The sequence below is a fragment of the Cibotium barometz genome, chromosome 5, assembly GCF_041138505.1.
Source record: "Cibotium barometz isolate CiBa-2024 chromosome 5, ASM4113850v1, whole genome shotgun sequence".
NCBI lineage: Eukaryota > Viridiplantae > Streptophyta > Polypodiopsida > Cyatheales > Cibotiaceae > Cibotium > Cibotium barometz.
The window spans coordinates 59,359,298-59,381,091 of record NC_141050.1 but is presented as its reverse complement, the minus strand read 5'-3'; the positions used below and the strand labels follow the sequence as shown (position 1 = coordinate 59,381,091).

The 21,794-nt window shown below is 39.4% G+C and overlaps 1 protein-coding gene across 1 annotated transcript; it reads left to right on the top strand.

Annotated features, from left to right (window-relative positions):
* Positions 1 to 331: 331 nt before the first annotated feature.
* Positions 332 to 931, top strand: LOC147638706 (17.7 kDa class II heat shock protein-like). The gene is made up of 2 exons (XM_086796301.1): positions 332 to 487; positions 587 to 931. Exons 1-2 carry the CDS (start codon positions 373 to 375, stop codon positions 817 to 819), a joined length of 348 nt encoding a protein of 115 aa, XP_086652427.1. The 5' UTR covers positions 332 to 372; the 3' UTR covers positions 820 to 931.
* The last annotated feature ends 20,863 nt before the right edge of the window (positions 932 to 21,794 follow it).

Below are 21,794 nucleotides of genomic sequence, written 5' to 3'. Positions count from 1 at the left end.
TAAGAGCTCTTCCTTTCCAAAATAAAAAGTGTGTTGCCTCACTTGACATGGTCTATGAAATCCCTCTAAGATCTTCCTTTCCAAAATAAAAAAGTGTGGAGGATTGTCACTTGATGAAATCCCACTAACATCTTCCTTTCCAAGTGTGTGCCATGCCTTTTTTTTCCTTTGAATCCCAAAGAGCTTTCACCTTAAGAGTCACGACTCTTTATCGACTCACAAAAGTAAATAGGAATATTTTTATTTATATAAAAGTCACAAAGGTGCAACAAGGAGAGCAATTTCACTATAATAAAAAACAGGTGCACTTGCAAGCAGCTGCATATTGCAGTCGTTCTCCTCCCTTTCAGTGATCCAATAATTGACACAGCTATGGCTCATATCCGCTTCATACCCATCACTGTGATCCGGAGGAACGCTACTCCGCTCCAAATAGTAGACATCACAGAGACAGTTGATGCGTTGGTTTTCACAGTCAGCCTCGCAGGTAAAGCCAATTTATTTTATTTGTAAAAATTGGTGAGCATAATACCTTACTAGACTAAATCAACATAGTGCTACTAGAAACCTTGTTGGTTTGAGACAGGATTCGTCGGCGATGGTTCCGGATTACAGGTGGAGATAAATGGTCGGGTGTTGTTTGTGACCGGCAAACAATTAAGGTGGCCGGCTGCTCGTCAGCAGCCAATGCTACCTGCTGGCCAGGAAACCGGCCATTGCACGTTTCAGCTGCCCAAGAGTGTGGACCCTGACCAGGCCAAGGCAAGCATCAAAAATGGGGTTCTTGTGGTCACCTTCCCTCGGTTGCCTCTCATCTGATCTCGGGTTCGCTATCGTGCGTCATGAGACTAAGTACCATGAAGACGAGCTTGAGGATATTCTGCGCGTTGACACTCTTATCTAATGGACATATTAGTATTTGACTCTTGCATCTGATTCGGCAGCGCTCTCTCTCTCTCTCTCTCTCTCTCTCTCACACACACACACACACACCCACCCACCATGCACGCAGTGGTTTATTTGCATCTACCTCCACAAGTATGACACATTCATTGACTGAACAAACTCCCCATCACCTTTCCACACACATTTTGGTTCTTCCTGAGCATTCCGGCTTGCCTCCTCTATTGATGGCCTTATGGGGATGCACTCCTCATCCTTACCACATAAGGCACCCAACGTAGAAAAATGGTATTTATTTGTTTATGGTAAATGGTATTTATTTGTTTATGGTACGGGTGGTTAATATGGGTGCCTTAGTTCAAAGTTAGGGGAAATAAATATTTTACTTTTGCCAAGGTTTTTTTGATAAAAAAACTAGAGAAAGCGACCGGTCGTATTCACTTGGCAGATCGATGTTGGAGAGGAGCTCGTGTCTAGAGTTTGCTTGGCAGATGAATGTCGGACGAGGAGCTTTCCTGGCAAGAGGATGGTGGGTAGGCAAAAGGACGGGCACCCTGGGAGAGAGGACACACGCTGTGTGAGAGGATCACGACAACCTTGGGGAAGAGGATCATGTTGGAGGTGTCGGTGGAGAAGGGAGACGTACAGAGAGGCTGGGGGAATGGAGAGAGCGAGAGAGAGAGGGTGCGAGGAAGGGAGAGCGCTAAGGTTAGAACAGAGCAATCACATACACATAATTGAAAGAGATACCAGTAGAGACACGACATCAACAGAAGCTATGCCAAGCCCAAGAGGCCCTTTGCTTGAACACACGGTGTTTAATGTTCTTGTAAGAAGCCAATACAAAAAGTGGAGCCCATGACCAAGTGATTTAAAGCACAATAGATTATTGTAGCACATGTAGGAAAGAGATCACATATTGTTGATCATTGGATCAAAGGTCAATATATCACTAGGAGGTATCAAAATGGATTTTAAGATAGAAGTCTAGTTTGTTTGTGAGAAAATAAAGTTACAAGAAAAGAGAGTGTATGTGTGCATGAGTTTGAATAGTTTGAAAGTAAGTGAGGTGCATCGCACGCTCAACCTCGATTCTAACAGCTCCGCAGAGCGCTGCTGCTTTCATATCTACTGTAGCTAGACCTTGGCAGCGTTCCATTCCATTGCTAAAAAAAGCATGGTCGTGGGCTTTGGCAGAGTTTACGCTCAACAGCAGAGCAAGCGACGTCAACAGGCGTTTAGCGCATGTTACCTTAAGGCTACTTGCTGCCTTCTCACAGTTTTCTCTGTGTAGAGACCTTGACAGAAACAACAAATTGTTTCGGCCATAACTCTCTGATGAAAATCAGAATATGGTCATATAACCAGTCAAAAGAACAGGAAGGCATCTGGTCTACAAGCCATCGTGGGCAGAATAGGCAAAAACGTCTGTATATAGCCACAAACGCGCCATCTTTAGAAACACGTTGTTTTTCCACATTTTTAGTATGCATGGACTCTAAATGTGTAAAAGTACTCTAAATATGACCTCTTATCACCTAAATTCGAAATTCTATTTTTGGGGATACTTATCTCTTAATAGAACTATTCTTATGTTCTTATTTCTTTTAGGATTTTTGGAGCTAATATTTTTATTCTAACACTTTCCTAATGTTTCTAGTCTTATTGTCTCACTCTTCTCTAATTACACTCTCTTTCCTTATTGAAATCTATATTAAAAGAGACACATACATACATGGCTTGGGAGGGACCTTACAATCTCCCCCACTTAAAAGATTCGAGATGTCCTCATCTCGCGAGCTGGGGTAGTATCTAAGTAAATCCTCCTCTCTTTCAAAGTGGTGTCCCCACTAGGTAAAAATCTTCTTTTATCTAAATATTGTTCTTAAAGATTCGTTTATTTCATGTGCTTGGCTCGTTTTGTTGTGCCTCCAAAAGGTCTTTATTATTCTAATTTCATGTATCCATATACCTCTCATATGGTATGAACCTTTGAATTCCTTATTCTATACCCCCATGTAATATGGTACTTAACAAATTATCATGGAAAAACGTAAGGAAATCAATTCTTTACGCAATCTAACATATGATAGCAATTTCATAATCTTAGTATCGTCTTGTAGAATACATCTATTCATCATGCACATTACTTCACATGAATCTTGCATCAATCCTCTTCTATTTACTCATAGAAATACTTGTTGAATTCGGTTATCTTTAACCCTGCTATCCCTATTTCCTTGACCTAATTTTTGCTCTAGCCCATGATTCCTTGTAGCCAGGGGTGGGCTTGACGTTCCTCTTGAATTAGGAGACCTCTTCTTGATTAACATGGGAGGACTCATGTCCTTCTTGACACTTTCTATATAAAAAACTTTATCACAGTCTCTGGCTATAATTATGGCTTCTGAAATAGAGGATGGTTTCACATTCTTGATGAGGTTATTCAAAGGTAGATTAAGCTTCCAAATGAATCGATGGAGAAGAGTTACCTCATCCATCTCTAGAGCAAATCGGAGAAGTTTAACAAAAGTTTGGTGGTATGGGTCTTTCCTTCTTGGGTTAGCTCCAAAAATTCGTTCATTTTATCCTCTTGAAATCCTAGAGGACAAAACCTTTCACGAGGTGTACTTTCATGGCATCTCATAACTGATTCTAGCTCCAGTGGTTAGATTGACAACAATGCTTCTAACTTTTTAGCTCCAATGGTTAGATTGACAAAAATGCTTCCAACTAATTTGGCATTTCTTAGATTTTTAGACGCGACCAAGGATGAGCTTGCTTCTTTCATTGTATCCATTAAAAGTTTAAAACTATCAAATACTTATCCATAGCACCACATTTGAAGGCAATCAGGATTAATACATCTGAGATCTTCATTTTTTTGAGAATTACACATCTGGTGCCTTGGGATTGACACATTGACATATCTGAGATGATTAGTTTTCTGAAAATTACACACCTAGTATCTTGGGATTAACACATCTAAGAGCATGATCCTCTGGGAATTACACATTCGAAGTTAGACCCATGTTTGTCTGAGATGGGTTCTAGATCTTGGATGATCGTCCTAGTGTAAAGCATCCAATGGATGGCATTCACATGTCAACTATTCAAATCTTAATGGAGTTATAATCTTAATAATTTACAATACACAAATTAATGAGATATCCTGAAAATTTCTCGAAACAAAGTTTCGGTCTATCCTTCTAGTCATTCAGTCTCTCACTAGTTTCTTAATTTGATCACCCTATGTTTTCTCACAAAAGGTTTTCTCCCCAATCTTATTTCTCAAATTTATTGTACAAATATCTTGCGTGTGCACCCCCAAGATATAAGCACAATTTCATAGGATGATTGTCTCAACATGTGAGGATATTCAAATCACTTCTATGGCCAGTAGAGATGATTGATTCGTCCTCATATGATAAACAATCACTTGTTTTAATCCCTTGATAGTTAACCTTTGAAAAAAAACCTAGGAACTAAGATCCGCTCTGATACCACTTGTAAGGTTCCCCCCTTCCGAAAATAGGGGAAACACTTAAGATAGTCCACTAAGTCTTATCTTGGAGAAAATTTCCTACTCATCGACACCTTGACCATGCAGAGATTCAAGGATACGATTCATAGGTAAGACCTAGTTCTATCCCGCAGGGGAGCGTGGTCTTCCAAAAATCAAATCACCCATAGGGTAATTGATCATAAATTTGGGCAACTACTAGTCTTGATTCCTAGAGGCAACGCTTTTTTTCCTCATCCATGCAAGGCACAGTCTCGCTGACCTAGTCTTCTAGAATAGAATTGCCCGAGAACCTATTTATCTAACGTAGGGCTTTCACTTAATATGTTGGAAAGCTACCTGACTAATCGGGTCCACCCGTCCGTAGGATGGTGCCGTCGAGGCATTCCATCCTCCCACTTTGCACCCTACTCCCGTCGGGGCATTCCATCCTCCCACTTTGCACCCTACTCACGCGTCAATTTGTTTTCTAATTAATCCTACCACATTGTTTGACATAAATAAACATGTTCCTTAATTAAGACCCTTTTCACAAGGTTTATTAAAACAGCCTTTTTCCACAGTACAATAATGCCAAGACAAGATTTAAAAGAAAAGTTTATACATGAATCAATTTCATACAAGCCAAACCGGCTCTCTTATTCTTTTCCTTTATACCGCCGATGCTCTAGAATTCGACCTTCCAGCCTCTACATGCTGGGCAAAACCCTAGGGGACCATACACCTCATCGTCGTCGGCTGCTTGGCGAGGACTCAAGCCGGCCTGTCGCTCTCTCAGGCTCCATCGCTCGATCCTCCCGCCCCTCAGAGGGATGTCTACGCATTAGGGTGGGCTAATTCACCGCACTAGCCTGGGCCCTCAGAACTAGGCAGCATCACAATCACTCGCCTCAATCGGCAAACCTCATTCTCCCAATGGTATGAGGGATACCATGGGCCAACTCCGGGCCTTACTAACGTCTTTGTCGTTCGGCTACACAAGTACAAGAACGGGGCAGTGTCAAGGCAGGGAGAAGTTATACCTGTACCTTAATTTAACCAAGATAACAATCCATTTACTCACTAAACCATAGGACTAGGATCCATGTCACCTTCTTAAGAAAGCAATCCTTTTCACAAAGATTTTAGCATTTCAACTTGAGATTGCGATAAGACATTCTTTATTAAGGCATATGCTGTTGTTTAAAAGAATACAAACTCTAAATAGTAAATTAATCAAATAGACCACTATTAAAAATTAATAGAGAAGATGAGACCATACCTCAACCCCTAAGAATGATATATAATTGAAAAATAAAATATGTATATACCTTATAGAAATTTATCGTTTATCGTTGTCTTTGCTCGTTAACAAGAGCTTTAGAACTTAACATATGAGAATAGAGTCTTCTAATACCTTGTCTTACGATTGAAATCATCCAATCATCCCCAAGCTTTATCTCCTCTTTCTCGTACTGTGACTCTTCTCTCTTTCTAAGGTCTATGGCAAAATAGCCTTCTCTTACAGGGCTACGACATACTATTCTTTCTCTAAAAGAAAAGCTATGGAGTTTTGGTCTCTTCCTCCGAAAGACCATAGCAATCTAAGCTTCTTTTGTAAGATATTAGATAAGAATGAAAGGATATATACATCTCAAACTCTAGGATTACCTTAAGGCTACTTGCTGCCTTCTCACAGTTTTCTCTGTGTAGAGACCCTGACAGAAACAGCAAATTGTTTTGGCCATAACTCTCTGATGAAAACTCAGAATATGGTTATATAACCAGTCAAAAGAACAGGAAGGCATCTGGTCTACAAGCCATCGTGGACAGAATAGGCAAAAACATCTGTATATAGCCACAAACGCGCCATCTTCAGAAACGCATTGTCTTTCCACATTTTTAGTATGCGTGGACTCTAAATGTGTAAAAGTACTCTAAATATGACCTCTTATCACCTAAATTCGAAATTCTATTTTTGAGGATACTTATCTCTTAATAGAACTATTCTTATGTTCTTATTTCTTTTAGGATTTTTGGAGTTAATATTTTTATTCTAACACTTTCCTAATGTTTCTAGCCTTGTTGTCTCACTCTTCTCTAATTACACTCTCTTTCCTTATTGAAATCTATATTAAAAAAGACACATACATACATGGCTTGGGAGGGACCTTACAGATTACATTTATATGTTGTTAAGTATAACCTATAGATTTTCATGCTCATTGGAGTATTTTTTTCATTCTTGTTGTTCATGGTATCTCATCCACCAAGAACCCACTCATGAAATTAACCCCCATCCTAATTCTTTTGCAAAATTGTATTATCAAGGCAAGATTGTGAATACGTTTAATGTACAAAAGATAAGATCAACATCAAAGCATACACGTTAAGATATCAAATCAAAGCATAAAGCTTTGAGATTTCTCTGTTGATAATGCTTACCCAAATTTTAAGAGATTGCATGCCACACCATATGTGATGTGATTGTGCTAATGTCTAAATAATGTACATCCTAATTGTAAGCCCACTATCACTATCATTTTATGTAGTAGCTTGTAGGGTGTTCATTTTATATAAACCCCATATATCGTAGGTCCACAATCATTCAAGTGATGTTTAGAGAACCCCTTCTACACATATTAAGATTTAAAAGATGCACTTTCTATGAACTTAGTACATGTTTTGAAATTAAAAAGTGTTTATATAGGTATAGTTTTTGTAGCTCTATAAAAGTAGAAAAATCATTTGGTTGAAGAATTTTGCTACCTTATATAATATTAAGCATCTCCCCCCCCCCCCAAAAAAAAAATCGGTGGAGGGGATAGTGTTATGACAATGGACAATGCATATTTTTTATTAAGTCTCCCAACTCACATAATTATAGAGATAGAGAATAATATAGTATTATAAAAATGGTACAATAGATGGACAAGACCCACACTCATGTGATCTTGTGAGTGGTCTTAGGAGGGAACCTTTGTTGATGGTTGATTTGGAACTATTGAGATAGAGTTTGTATGCCAATAGAAGCTAGGGAGTAAAGTCATAACCATAATGATAATTGGTCATTTATATGGAGAAGGGGATGTTAGTACTTTTATAAAGCCTTGGTGGATACATGGGATGTGTTGAGATATCGAGCTCGTCTAGTGAGGCGGTGGACACTGATGACCCGCCTGGGGGATAGGCCCCACACTTACACCACTGGCATGGTTGGTGAGATCATGGGTGATATGCAGCCAGTGGGATGACAGGCTGTGTGACAGCCATTCTAGAGACTGGCATAGCTATAGCGCCAGCTCATTTAGTCGGGTTCACACTATAGAAAACCCTTGTATGTATTTGGTTGAGTACCTTTCATATTGTGTGTACTCTTATCTTGTATATGGTGTGTTGAGTGTTGAGTGAAGTAGAAGAAGATTTCCAGCCTCTCACCTTGTGTGTTCGCTATTAGGGTTTGGTGAGTGTGTGTGTGCTTGCAAGAGCTCAAGCTATCTTCCCCCCTGCATCTTTTCATGGTATCAGAGCCTGGTTCATGCTAAGGGCTGAGCTGCAAGCAAGAGAACCACAAGAAGCGGTACGAGGGTAAGAGCTTCAACTACTCTTCCCTATTTGTGTTGGTGACTACACCCTTGTCGGGAGCTCTACGGGAGGCATCAGCAAACGATCTCTGATTGAGGAGCTTTCTTCGCGGGAGTAAAGCTATAGGGAAACTATATTGTCCTATCGGATGATGTTTTTGGGACCGAAAATGCGTTTCGGGCGAGTCTGGACCTCCGTTTTTCAAAAAGCAGGCGATTTCGAGCACTGTGGGTAAGTCATCGATTCTCTGCAGAACTCTGTTTTAAGAACTGTAGGAAGACAGATTGACTGTGCAGGCAGACACTGTGGGTACTGCAAAGAGGTCAACAATTGCCATTGGGTGTATGTATGCACATTGAAGTCACTGGTTGTGACATTTGAGAGTACTACACATTAGAAAATTTTTAAGCTCATTTTGGGGCCCTGTAAGGAAGTTTGACCGGAATATTCCCTCCAAAAAGGGGCACTGGATAAAATTTTTGCAAACGAACTCCAAATTTGTCGGACCTCACATATTTAGATTCTACTCTTCAAAAGCTATCCATTGATATATAACACGATAGGGTTCAGAGAAGGGACAAGATAGATACCTAGAAGATTCCTTTTTTGCCTAGGAATCTTCTACGTAATTTAGATTCTACTCTTCAAAAGCTATCCATTGATATATAACACGATAGGGTTCAGAGAAGGGACAAGATAGATACCTAGAAGATTCCTTTTTTGCCTAGGAATCTTCTACGTAACGTAGAAGATTCCTAGGCAAAAAAGGAATCTTCTAGGTATCTATCTTGTCCCTTCTCTGAACCCTATCGTGTTAGTAACGTAGAAGATTCTTAGGCAAAAAAGGAATCTTCTAGGTATCTATCTTGTCCCTTCTCTGAACCCTATCGTGTTATATATCAATGGATAGCTTTTGAAGAGTAGAATCTAAATATGTGAGGTCCGACAAATTTGGAGTTCGTTTGCAAAAATTTTATCCAGTGCCCCTTTTTGGAGGGAATATTTCGGTCAAACTTCCTTACAGGGCCCCAAAATGAGCTCAAAAATTTCCTAATGGTACCGCTTCTACAGAAAATACAGCAGTTTGTGCAGGAAAAACCAGAGTGCTGTTTCGGATAAATTTGTGTATCTGGCAAGATGTCAAATGATGGCATAACCCAGATTGTGGCTGAGAAGCTTGATAAGAATAACTTCCATGCTTGGAGGTTCAGGTTGACGAATTTCCTGATGGGAAAGGGCTATTGGGACTACATAGAAGGTGAGCATGAAGAGGCACCAGAGATACTGGACATAAATCCGCGACTGCTGTAGATGTGAAAGAGTTTAAAGACTGGAACCAAGGAGCCAGGAAAGTAATGTATTGGCTCTCCATTAGTATACAGGACACCATGATTAGGCATATTCAGGATGCCAAGTCCCCTAAGGAGGCATGGGACACCTTGGTTAAACTCTATGAAACAAATACCAAGGCACGCAAGATACAGTTGAAGAACGAACTTCATACTGTGGAGAAAAAGAGCATGTTTTTGAATGACTATGCATTGAAGATAAAGGGTATTGTGGAATCCCTTGCATCTATTGGTGTGTTAGATGATGATGATAAGGTGGAAGTCTGTCTACGTGGTCTCAGGCCACAATACAAGGTGTTCAAGACGTCTATTCAGACTCGGGAAAACATTCCCAACTTTACAGATTTGGTGTCTATGCTGATTATAGAAGAGAAGAGCTTGGGTGAAGACCAACAGTCTTCACAAAACAAAAACAGTTCAGAGAAACAGGCCTTCTACACAAGTTCAGGAAGAGGACGAGGTAGAGGAGGCCGTGGACACGGTCAAGGAGGTGGCCGAACAGGTAATCAGAATTATGGCCAGCAGCAACAGCAACAACAACAGTCCCAGAATACACAACAACAACAACAACAACAACAACAACAACAACAACAACAACACGCAGGTGGAAGAGGCAAATTCAGAGGTAGGGGGAGTCAAAGAGGCCGTGGAAATTGGCAAAGGCAGTATAATGATGCACGTGAATGCTATTATTGTGGTAAGCCTGGACATGTGCAGGTAGAATGTTATAAGAAGCAGGCTGACATGCAAAATGGGAAAGTGCAGCAGAACAACTATGCATCCTCAAGCAGAAACAATGAGGATAATGAAAGGTTATTTGTTATGCAGCATGTCGTGAATGCCATGTCTGAAAATGTTGAAGCAGCACAAAAAGATGATGTATGGTATGTGGATTCAGGTGCTTCGAACCACATGACAAGTCATGGGGAGTGGTTCAAGGAGATGAAAAACCTTGAAAGACCAGGTTTTGTGGAAACAGGGGATGACACTGCTCATCCAATTGCCCATGTTGGAGATGTGCCATTGTCGATGCAGGATGACAAAGTGAAGTACCTTGCAGATGTACTTCACGTTCCGAACATAACAAAGAATCTGGTTTCAGTTAGCCAGATGATTGAGCAGGGTTTGCAGGTTCGGTTTAATCCTGATGGTTGTTATGTTAAAGAATTTAAAGACAAGCACAGGTTGGTTGCAAAAGGCAACAGAGTGGGCAGAATGTTTACATTGAATGTAGACATGCCTGAAATGAGTGCTGCGATGTTTGCAAATGGTTCAGGGCTTGTTGCAGACATAGACATTTGGCATAAAAGAATTGGACGTGAATGTGCAGAGCGAATGAAGTCTATGCAGACTAAAGGAATTGTGACAGGGCTGCCAAAGTTTAAAGTGGAAGGTATGCAGAGAATATGTGAAGCATGCCAATTTGGAAAGCAAACAAAGCATGTATTTCCACGTAATAGATATGTAAGCAAAAATGCACTAGATGTTGTGCATTCAGATGTATGGGGTCCTACGAAGACCATGTCTATGGGAGGCTGCATATATTATGTGAAATTTATTGATGACCACACAAGGAAAGTGTGGGTATATTTCATGAAGGAGAAGAGTGAGGTGTTCACTCACTTTCAAAGTTTTGGTTGAAAAGCAAACAGGGAAATATGTAAAGTGCCTAAGGTCAGATGGAGGGGGAGAGTACTTCTCCAATGAGTTAATCAAAAACTATCTTCACCAACTTGTAGAGCACCCTTGAAAACCCCTAGGGCCAAGAGGAATTAGAGCCATTGCATCTGGTGCAGACAGGATCTCATATTTTCTTCAGAAAATAGGCGCTGGAAAAAATGCAAATTTTGCAGCTTGCATCGACGGTGTGCTGGTTTGTCTTGATGGGTTGAAGCACAAGGCTTGTGGCTATGTGTGGCTAAAGTGGTTTGGGCCAATTTTATGTATGAAGGGAGAGAGAGCTCCTCCACCAACTGGGGTACAGAGGCTATTTGAAAAAGAGGTTAAAAAACTTAATTATCTACTAATCCTCATTAGCTAAGTGATTAGCAAGATAATGGGCTCATAAATTTGATGAATTCTAGGCTAGGCTCTGATACCATGTTAAATTTGCAGCAATGTGATGAGCTATTTGAAAAAGAGGTTAAAAAACTTAATTATCTACTAATCCTCATTAGCTAAGTGATTAGCAAGATAATGGGCTCATAAATTTGATGAATTCTAGGCTAGGCTCTGATACCATGTTAAATTTGCAGTAATGTGATGAGCTATGGTGGATCAAATGCTAGAATCAACATCATTAAAAAAGAGATTAGATGATAATTAAGATGTGATTAGTGAGCAATTAATTGATAGCTTAATGTAGGCATGGATAATTAAGATGTGATTAGTGAGCAATTAATTGATAGCTTAATGTAGGCATGGATAATCAAAAACCAGCAAATTCTCATTAGGCCAATGCCTTAATTTATAGAGTTTACATCCAAGCATCTAATCCCATTGATCTCGTCCTTGATTCACTCCACCTCTTTTGCTTGATTCTCTCCACCTCTTTCTAGAATATCTCCACACCTCCTAAATCTCCTCATGCTACCCTTTATTCTCTCCCAGTAGATACTTCTCACCTTTTCACAGCTTCTGTCACATTTACATATTCTCTTTTACAACCTCTTGCTAAGGGCTTGTTCCCACACACCCTATTCACTTGTATATTTCAACATCCTTGGGAAGTTAGTAAGTTGTATGTTTATTCAATATGCAATTGGTAGAGGCTTGCATGTGAAAGTTGTGCTCCATTATGTGGGTAAAGAAGATATTTAGGTCAAACAAGTAGGAATCCATCTTGTAGTCCTCCCATTCCCCTTGCTTTGGGTACTCCTCTACACGGATGTAAGCAATATAAGAGGCCCTTCTCCAGCTCATGAACTACGAGTCGCTTTGTTGTCGCATCCATTTTCTACACTGCATGTAGAGTGGCTTGTATAGCTCTTTGTTAAGGACACCCTGGTGAGCTCGAGCGTGGCTCAAGAGCTCCATCATAGCCACTCGTACTACCGTCCTTGCGCACTACTTATCACACCGAGACAGTTGCTCTAATCCAACGGGTGATGCAAGATCTCTCGTGAAGATCATGTGAGATCTCCACGGAAGAGGATCATGTTGGTTAGCCGAATCACGAGAGAGAGAGAGAGAGAGAGAGAGAGAGAGAGAGAGAGAGAGAGAGAGAGAGAGAGAGAGAGAGAGAGAGGAAGCAAGAGGGAACAAGTGACTAGCAGTAATCACTCCCAAACCCTAACCCTAAGTACACCATACATGCTAGATTAGAGTTGCAAGAGAGAGGGAGAGAGAGAACACTCCACTTCTATTGCACAAAAGAAACTATTGAGATAGAGTTTGTATGCCAATAGAAACTAGGGACTAAATTCATAATCATAATCATAATTGGTAATTTATATGTAGAAGGGGATGATAGTACTTTTATAATGCCTTGGATACGTGGGATGGACATGACTAGACCACATTGGTTTGTGATTGAAGTGACACTATTCATAGTGTAGAACTAGCCATCCTCTACTAGAGACTATTAAACAATTTCCACACCTCCCATTTCCCATTTGGCTTACCTCATAGTGCTACTATTCATAGTGTAGAACTAGCTAGCCTTAAAAAAATACTATAGACTATCAAATAATTTCCACACCTCCAATGCCCATTGGTTTGTGATCATAGTGCCACTGTGTAGAACTACTAGACTACCAAATAATTTCCACACCTCCAATGCCCATTGGTTTGTGATCATAGTGCCACTGTGTAGAACTACCTTCCACAACTACTAGACTACTTAACAATTTCCACACCTCTCATGCCCATTGGTTTGTGATCATAATGCCACTATTCATAGTGTAGAACTAGCCATAGAACTAGTTGACCTTAAGAGTATTAAACGATTTCCACAACTTCCATGCCCATTTGGCTTATTTTTTAGCCCCATAAACTTTGGATAGAGTTTCTAAGAGCCTAGTAAAGTCTAGCTACCCCATGTTTGGATGATGTTCTACTTTAGTATGCAGCCTATTTGGTAGTATGCCAATTATTATATGTAAGTTATCTCTACACAATCATCTAATTATCGCATGTGTGGCTAATGGTCTACTCTAACATGTAGCATATTTGGTAGTGTGGTTTCAAGATTAAAGTAGCCTAACTATCCCATGTGTGGATAATGGTCTTCTCTAGCATGTAGGCTATTTGGATAGGGTTTCCAAGAGTAGAGTCTAACTATCCCCATGTGTGGATATGTGTCAATAATGGTCCGTACACTTTAGCATGTGTTAACCCCATTTATGGTGGTTAAATAAGGAAACTCCCTCTAATTCATTTTGCCTATTTGGATAGGGTTTCCAAGAGTAAAGTCTAACTATCCCATGTGTGGATATGTGTCAATAATGGTCCGTCCACTTTAGCATGTGTTAACCCCATTTATGGTGGTTAACTGGGGAGACAACTCTAATGCACCCACTCCCAATCCCTAACCCTAAGCACACCACATATGCTAGATTAGAGTTGTAAGAGAGAGGGAGAGAGAGAACACATATGCTAGATTAGAGTTGCAAGAGAGAGGGAGAGAGAGAACACTCCACTTCTATTGCACAAATGGGAGACTGAGTTACAAAGAAGAGAAATTGGCTTTTATTGTTCCAAGCCTTTTCCCACTAGGCCACCCGAGAGTAAGTGACTTGGGGCACCCAAAACATAGTTACAAGGCTTTTCTCTATGGATTAGCCAATTAACCAAGGTGCTCTTGTTTGTCCTTCGAAGTTCAATACTTGGGAGCGTCTTTAGGGTGTTTCCCTCATCAAATGATGGGATTTACAATATAGTATGGACACCCATTATATAAGTGTACGGACATAGTTGTCATAGGAATGTGTTAATGAATAGTTGGTTCACACTCTTGATTTCTTTGGGAGCCTCTGTTTTTGGTCACTTGGTTATAGTGCTCGCATCCTCAGATGGTCTCTCTTGCATGTTTTTTGGAAGAGGAAGGTTGGAGGGAGGCATGGGTTTGGACTCGTGCAATGAGGTCCTCCAGCTCACATGGGTCCACTAGCTCCCTAGGTGGAACAAATGCGATTCGATAGTATGGGAGAGAAAAGATGAGTGGATGGATTTAGGCCGCATCTGCCATGGTTAGCTCTTGGCTAGGCATGCTTGGCCCTGTGACATCTACATGCACTTTGAGGAGAGTTGGTTCCTGTGTGGTGCTAGAGAAGATGGTGGTGGTGGGCTTGGGACTTTTGCCGGGTGCTTTCTTGGCCTTTAGCATGAGTTGATGTAGTTGGAGAAATAGAATGAGGGTTGAGAGGTGTGCTCCTGACCCACTTCTTTGGGGATTTCTTTGGAGAGCTTACACTAATGTATGCCACTAGAAGGTTCATGGTATCTTCTAGGATTGCAGTTCCCTCTACCATCTCTCTTTGTAGCTTTTTCGATGCCATGGGGATTACTTTGGGTTCTTCATGCAAAGCATCCGACAATAGGAGTTCAGTATCAATGGGGGCTTCTTTGGAGAGCTTACACCAATCTACGCCACCAGTAGGCATCTTCGTTGAGGATTTCAAAAATGGATGTAGAGTCATTGTGCCAAAGGCAAGAAAGAAGGTAGGTTATTTAAGTTGGATGCTGGGATTCTTGAGTTGAAATCGGCCATGTTCTCTAAAAGCCGAAATGTGGTACAAGACATTGACATGTAGCATAAAAGGATTAGACATGTGAACATACAAAGGTTAAAGAACATGCAGGCAAGAGGCATTGTTAGTGGGCTACCTAGATTCAAGTATGATGGGAATATGCATGTCTGTGATGCTTGCCAGTTTGGAAAGCAAGCAAGGTTGCCATTTCCTAAAGAAGGCAACATGAGTAGCAGGCCACTTGAGATAGTTCATAGTGATATATGGGGCCTTGCACAAAACCCATTCATTAAAGGCAGCTTGTATTATATTACATTCATTGATGATTTCAACAGAATGACATGGATTTACTTTCTCAGAGAGAAAAGTGAAGTGTTGGGAAAGTTTATGGACTTCAAAGTTTTTGCAGAGAAGCAATATGGCTCTTGGATAAAATGTTTGAGGACAGATGGAGGTGGTGAATACACCTCACATGGTTTTGAGAATTTCTTGAGAAAGCATGGCATAAGAAGGCAGCTAACTTGCAGGTATACACCTCAACAAAATGGTTGCTGAGAGAAAATATAGAGTCATTTGTGATGTGGCTAGGGCAATGCTCAATGAAAAGAGCATGCCAGACTATTATTGGGCAGAAGCTTGTGCCACAGCGGTGTATGTACTTAATAAGACACCCACATCAGCCATACATGGAAGTATGCCAGAGTTGCATCTTACAGGTTTTAGGCCAGACATTGGACACCTCAAAGTGTTGGTAGCATAGCTTATGTGCATGTGCCAGATGAGAGAAGAAAGAAGTTGGATCCTAAGGTAGAAAAGTTCATTTTTGTTGGGTATGCACAGGATCGCAAGGCATATAAATGTTACAATCCACAAACTAGGCAAGTGGTTATCTCACGAGATGTGGTCTTTGATGAACTTGCTAGTTGGTACAAGGCAAAGGATGAGGGTGTCATTGATTCCATTGATGCTGATGTGCATGTGAACTTGCCACAAGCAAGTTCTATTTCTATGTTTGGGCCAGCAGAGTCTAAGAGTAGCACTATACGTACATGGTTAAGATGCTTGAGACAGAGAGTGTAAGCACTGGGAGTAGTGCTGTGGATAAAGGGAAAAAGAAGGTTGAAGGAATTGGCATTACAGGTTATGAGTCGTCAAGTTCAGAAAGTTTAGATGAGGAACTTGGCATACCAGTTTTATGCACACCAGGTTGCAAGGTAGGATAGATATGTGCCTCCACATGCTAGAGTGACAGGTGTTCAGAGTGATCCGTATGCATTGCGGAGATCCCAAAGGGTCAGGTATCCAGTTGGCAGGTTGACATATCATGACTTTGCTATGCATTACGCATATATGACCTCTTTGGTGAAGCATGTGGAACCTACATGCTATACATAAGCTATTGGGAAGCATGTATGGGAGAAGGCAATGGATGTTGAGATGGACGCATTGGTTCAAAATGAAACTTGGGATTTGGTTGCCTTACCACCACAAGGCAAAAATGTCATTGACTGCAAATGGGTTTATAAGGTGAAATGCAAATCAGATGGTTCCATTGAGTGCCATAAAGCACAGTTGGTAGCTAAGGATTATGCACAAACCGAAGGCTTGGACTATGATGAAACATTTAGTCCAGTTGCAAAGATGGGAACAGTGAGAGCAATCATTGCTATGGCTGCAGCAAATGGTTGGGAAATGCATCAAATGGATGTGAAAAATGCATTTCTAAATGGTGATTTACAAGAGGAAGTTTATATGGCACAACCAGAAGGATATGTACACCTGAGGTACCCCACTCATGTATGCAGATTAAAGAAAGCATTATATGGTTTGAAGCGAGCACCTCGTGCTTGGAGTGATAAGAAAAGCCAATATCTTATCTCCCTTGGATTTTAGGTTTCTTCAGTAGATTCTTCACTCTATGTGAATAAAACAGATCATGGGATTGTCTTGCTTGTCATCTATGTAGATGACTTGCTTGTCATCTATGTAGATGACTTGATTGTCACAGGAGATCATGCTACAGATGTTATACATGTCAAGAAGGCATTGAGTGGATAGTTTGATATGAAAGGCTTGGGTGAATTGAGATATTTTCTTGGGATTGAAGTGATCAAAGATCATGCAGGAACATGGTTAGTGGTGCAATGCCAATATGCATTGGATATGTTAGCAAAATATGGGATGACAAGGTGTAAACCAATGAGTACACCTTTGGAGCAGAATGTGAAGCTGCGGGCTGATTTTGGTGAAGACTTGGATGATCCATCTATGTATAGAAAGATGGTTGACAGTCTTATTTACATGACTATCACACGATCGGATCTCAGTTATGTTGTGGGGCTAGTAAGCCAATTTATGCAGAGCCCCAGAAAACCTTATTTGGATGCAATGAGACACATTATGTGCTATGTAAAGACCAATGCACATTATGGTCTTCTTTATGAGCATGGTAAAGGCTTGGATGTACACGGCTACACAAACGTAGATTGGGCAAGTAGCTCGTATGTGACAGGAGGTCTACTAGTGGTTATGCCTTTACATTTGGAAGTGCAATGGGTGAGTTGGAGCAGCAAGAAGCAACCTACTGTTGCTTTATCTAGTACAGAGGCTGAATATAGGGGTGCAGCCATTGCTACATGTGAAGGAGTATGGTTAAAGAGTCTATTCTTCATTGATTTGGGTGAGCCTATTGATGGCAAGGTTGTCATTCATTGTGACAACATGAGCAGCATACAGTTGGCCCCAAGAATCCAATTTTTCATGTGCAGAACAAACATATAGAGGTCCACTATCATTTTGTCAAAGAGAAAGTGTTGGATAGTATAGTGTATTGGAGTATGTGAAGACTGAAGAGCAGGTGGCCACCGACATCTTTACAAAGCCACTTAGTAGGAAGAAGTTTGAGTACTTCCATACTATGTTGGGAGTACATGGGATGAGCTTGAGGGGGAGTGTTGAGAGCTTTGATAGCCCAAGCTCATCTACATCTTCATCTATGGTAGTACATCATGAGCTTGAGAGGGGCTGTTGAGATTCAAGCTTGATGTCAGCTTGTGCCAATTGCACTATGTGCTAGCATGTTAGGTAGTAACATGTGTGAGACATAAATGACCGCGTCCAGCTGGTCATAGTGTGTGGACATTAGCTAAGGTTAGCTGTGTGTGGACAAAACACAACCGACGGCGGTTCCTCCGAAACCGAGCCCGGAAAAACTTCCCTTGCACGAAAGGCACAGGCGATTCCACCAGGAAAATCTTCGAACAGGAGAATTAATCTAACGAGTCAAAGTCTTAACTATTCAAACTGATCCGACAGAACCTGAAGTCACATGGTCAGATCAAAGAAGAGACTTGCACTTGGTCATAGAATCACTGCTTTTTTCCTCCTTTAACGAGGCACAGCCCGCTGATTCCCTCCCACGGAACAAGGGTCTTCCTAGGACTTAATCTAACTAACGTAACTAATCGTAACTTATTTGTATCGCAAGAATCCTCCGATCCAGCCCATGGATTAGCCAACCACCTAACCACTGTATTGGTGGGATTCCTTTATAAAAATTTGGTTATGTTTTTGCCCGGGTAAAGGAAAAGAGTTCCCAGGCCTCCTAGTAGCCGGTGTTTCATGCAAAAATTAAGGTAGGCATACCATGTACACACCCAATATGAAATTGCCATTATAATAGATTCGATTGTCTTTAAAACAATCTTTCAATGAAAATCATAGTATTACTGATCATAGTCCTCCAAAAATATTGAGTCCATTGTATTACAAAATATATAATCTGGACTCTCCATTGAAGACCAGCTAGTCACCCAACAAGATCCAATATCAAAAATCGATTCACAAAAGTCATCCTTTTCAGTCCATCCGAATCTTCCTCGATGCACGCATGGGTGTCCTAGCAACCGCGAGCCCATGCATCACTTGGTCAGAACCCTCTAGGATCCTACTCAGGTGTCCTAGCACTTCACTCAAGGACCGCTTCGTCGGTCCTCGCCCATTGTACTGGAAGCGCACCATTTTAACCAGACCGAGGTTGGTCAAGACCTCGGTAGGTTTTGCCGCGCGCCGCGAGCGACATCCCTCGATGACTCCCCACCAGCTGTTACAAACAAGCCTCCTCTTAGTAAAACACATACCAAATGCTTCCTCCAGCATTCTGGCGTAAAACAGTATTTTATAAGAAAACAAAAGTTCTATGCAAGTAAAATTCCCGGTTTGAGATTGGTTCCCCAAAACCCTTTTTCCTTAATCCATATTTTGATAATGAGAATCATTGATCTCTCATTAGGGTAATCTACCCATCATTTGACTGACTCTCCAACTAGATTCTTGGTGATTTCGGTAAAGAGAAAACTAGGTTAATTCAATGGTAGTCTAATCTTTGTATTAAGAACTGGAATTGGTCACGAAGTTTTTGTTTGATTCACATCGAGAGATGGACAAGTAGTTTACTGACCGTCCCTCTCATAGTCGTGGTCTAACCAAAATCATTCGGTTTAGTTCTAACAAGGATTTTCTTCAGATAAACATCTACTGAACTTCTAACCGTAAGAAAATTCTAACTTTATGAATTTCATTCCTTCTTGACCATAATAGATTAAGAAATGGTTTTATATGAGAATATCGGATTTTTATAAAAAAACTCTTCTTTCATTTAATCTAATTTTAGAAAAATATCAATTTGGTGAATTATTCACATAAATATTTAAAGATATTCTTTCTACCACTTTAATTTATCAACTCTAAGTCTCTAGATGGAATTTTGGTAAAAATTCCTCTTTTGTCACCAAAAATTAATTCAAATCTTTCTCTACTTAAATATACCATAAAAATTCTTCTTTTAACTAAATACCAATATCCATTTTTTTGAATAAGCTTAAAGTTCTCTTTTTCTCATTTAATGATTGGATTCCAATTGTCATGGAAATTCCTCTTTTATCATAAAATAAATTTATCTAAAATTTCTCTTTAAATTAAATAAAAATATTCATTATTTCAATTATACTAAGAATTCCACTTTTACCAATCCCAAATGTCATGAGAATTCCTCTTTTATTATTTAAATTTTCTCATGTATAAAATAAACTTATGTAAAATTTCTCTTTAAATTTAATTAAAAATATACATTAATTCAATTATGCCAAGAATTCCACTTTTGCCACCATTAAAATGATTGAATTCCAAATGTCATGGGAATTCCTCTTTTATCATTTAAGTTTTTTCATGCATAAAATAAATTTAGCTAAAATTTCTCTTTAAATTTAAATAAAAATATTCATTATTTTGATATATCAAATTTTCTCTTTTTCCGTTTAATTACATGGATCTCCATTATCATGGAAATTCCTCTTTTTGCATAAAAATAGAAATACCAAAAATTTCTCTTTTCTTTAATTAAATATTTATGCACAAATACCAAAAATTAGTTTTCCATGAATGCGATGAAAATCATTCTTTTAGCATAGGATGACCAATACTAGAATATGGTAGGAAGTCCTCTTTTCACATTATGCATAAAAATGAGTTATGTATTAATTTCTAAAAATTTTACCATAGCTTCGCTGCTATTACTAATAATTTTTAATATTTCTAGAAAGAATAAGACTTTGTAATACAATTATGATATAATAACTATCTTTAGACTTAAATCCAATTTATGGAATTAAATCGTAAGTTTACCATAATTTTATTAGCATTAAAGCATAAAAAGCTATTTTCTTAACCTCTAGCTTAACTAGCATAGAGTTTGATTTTTGAATTGAGAATTTATCAATGAGAAGCATCCATTTGAATAAAGAATTAGTCATAGGAATGACTACTCTTTTGGGAGAGAGAGATATACATAAAAAGCCATCTAATTAAGCATAAAGACTAACTTTTTTGTGATTAATCATTAGAATTCTTATAGAAAGCTTGATTTGCATTGAAAACAATTAATTTGAAACTTCTCAAGCTTGAGAGGGATTGAGAAGTGAAATCTTCCAAGAATATTAATGAAAAACATGAAATTACTTCTTACCTCTAGATTTGGCTTGCTTATTTATCTTAGAAGGAAGCCCCCAACCAATCAATTGGTTTGGTATGTTGAGAAGAAAGCTCCAAGGATTGTTGAAGAGAGAGAGGAGCTCTAATCTCTCCAGAAGTAGAGGATTTTTAAGGGATAATAGAAAATATGAGTATTTTAATATAATATTGGCATGGTATAGTTCACAGATGAGAATAAAAAAGAATGAGGGTCTATTTATAGGTGAGGGAGGCCACTAACTGAGTCCAACTAAGTTCTAGAATTTTCCAACTTCAGTTTGGCTAAATTTGGACAAGATTTGGACCAATTTAGCTCCTATTTTGATCTAGGAGAGAGGAGAGATAAAAATATCTTAATATTTTTGAATTAAAAACCCTCCCACATATGTGAAGGAGGCACCTACCTCAAAGGTCTCCCCTTCCTTACCAAGGTGTCAAAAATTCATCATTTCTCTAAAATATCTCATTTTTTTAGTAATATCTCTTAATTTTTAACTAATAAACCTTGTACTCAGTCAACTCTTCATCTTATGTGAGCATTTATCCATTTTTGGGTATTTTCTTTTATTCATTAGATTTATCTTATCCCAACACTTGGATTAATCTTATTGGTCCCTAATTGGACCATAAAATCTTGACCCTTAGACTAAGGTCTTTTAAATCATTTTTAATTGATTCCTAATGCACCTTGAGAATTTATTTTGAACTTATGTTTCAGGAAAATATATTTTTGATATT

Coding starts and splice junctions, on each gene's coding strand:
- LOC147638706 (XM_086796301.1), top strand. CDS start 373: ATGGCTCATATCCGCTTCATACCCATCACTGTGATCCGGAGGAACGCT. Junction 488..586: donor TTTCACAGTCAGCCTCGCAG/GTAAAGCCAATT, acceptor GGTTTGAGACAG/GATTCGTCGGCGATGGTTCC.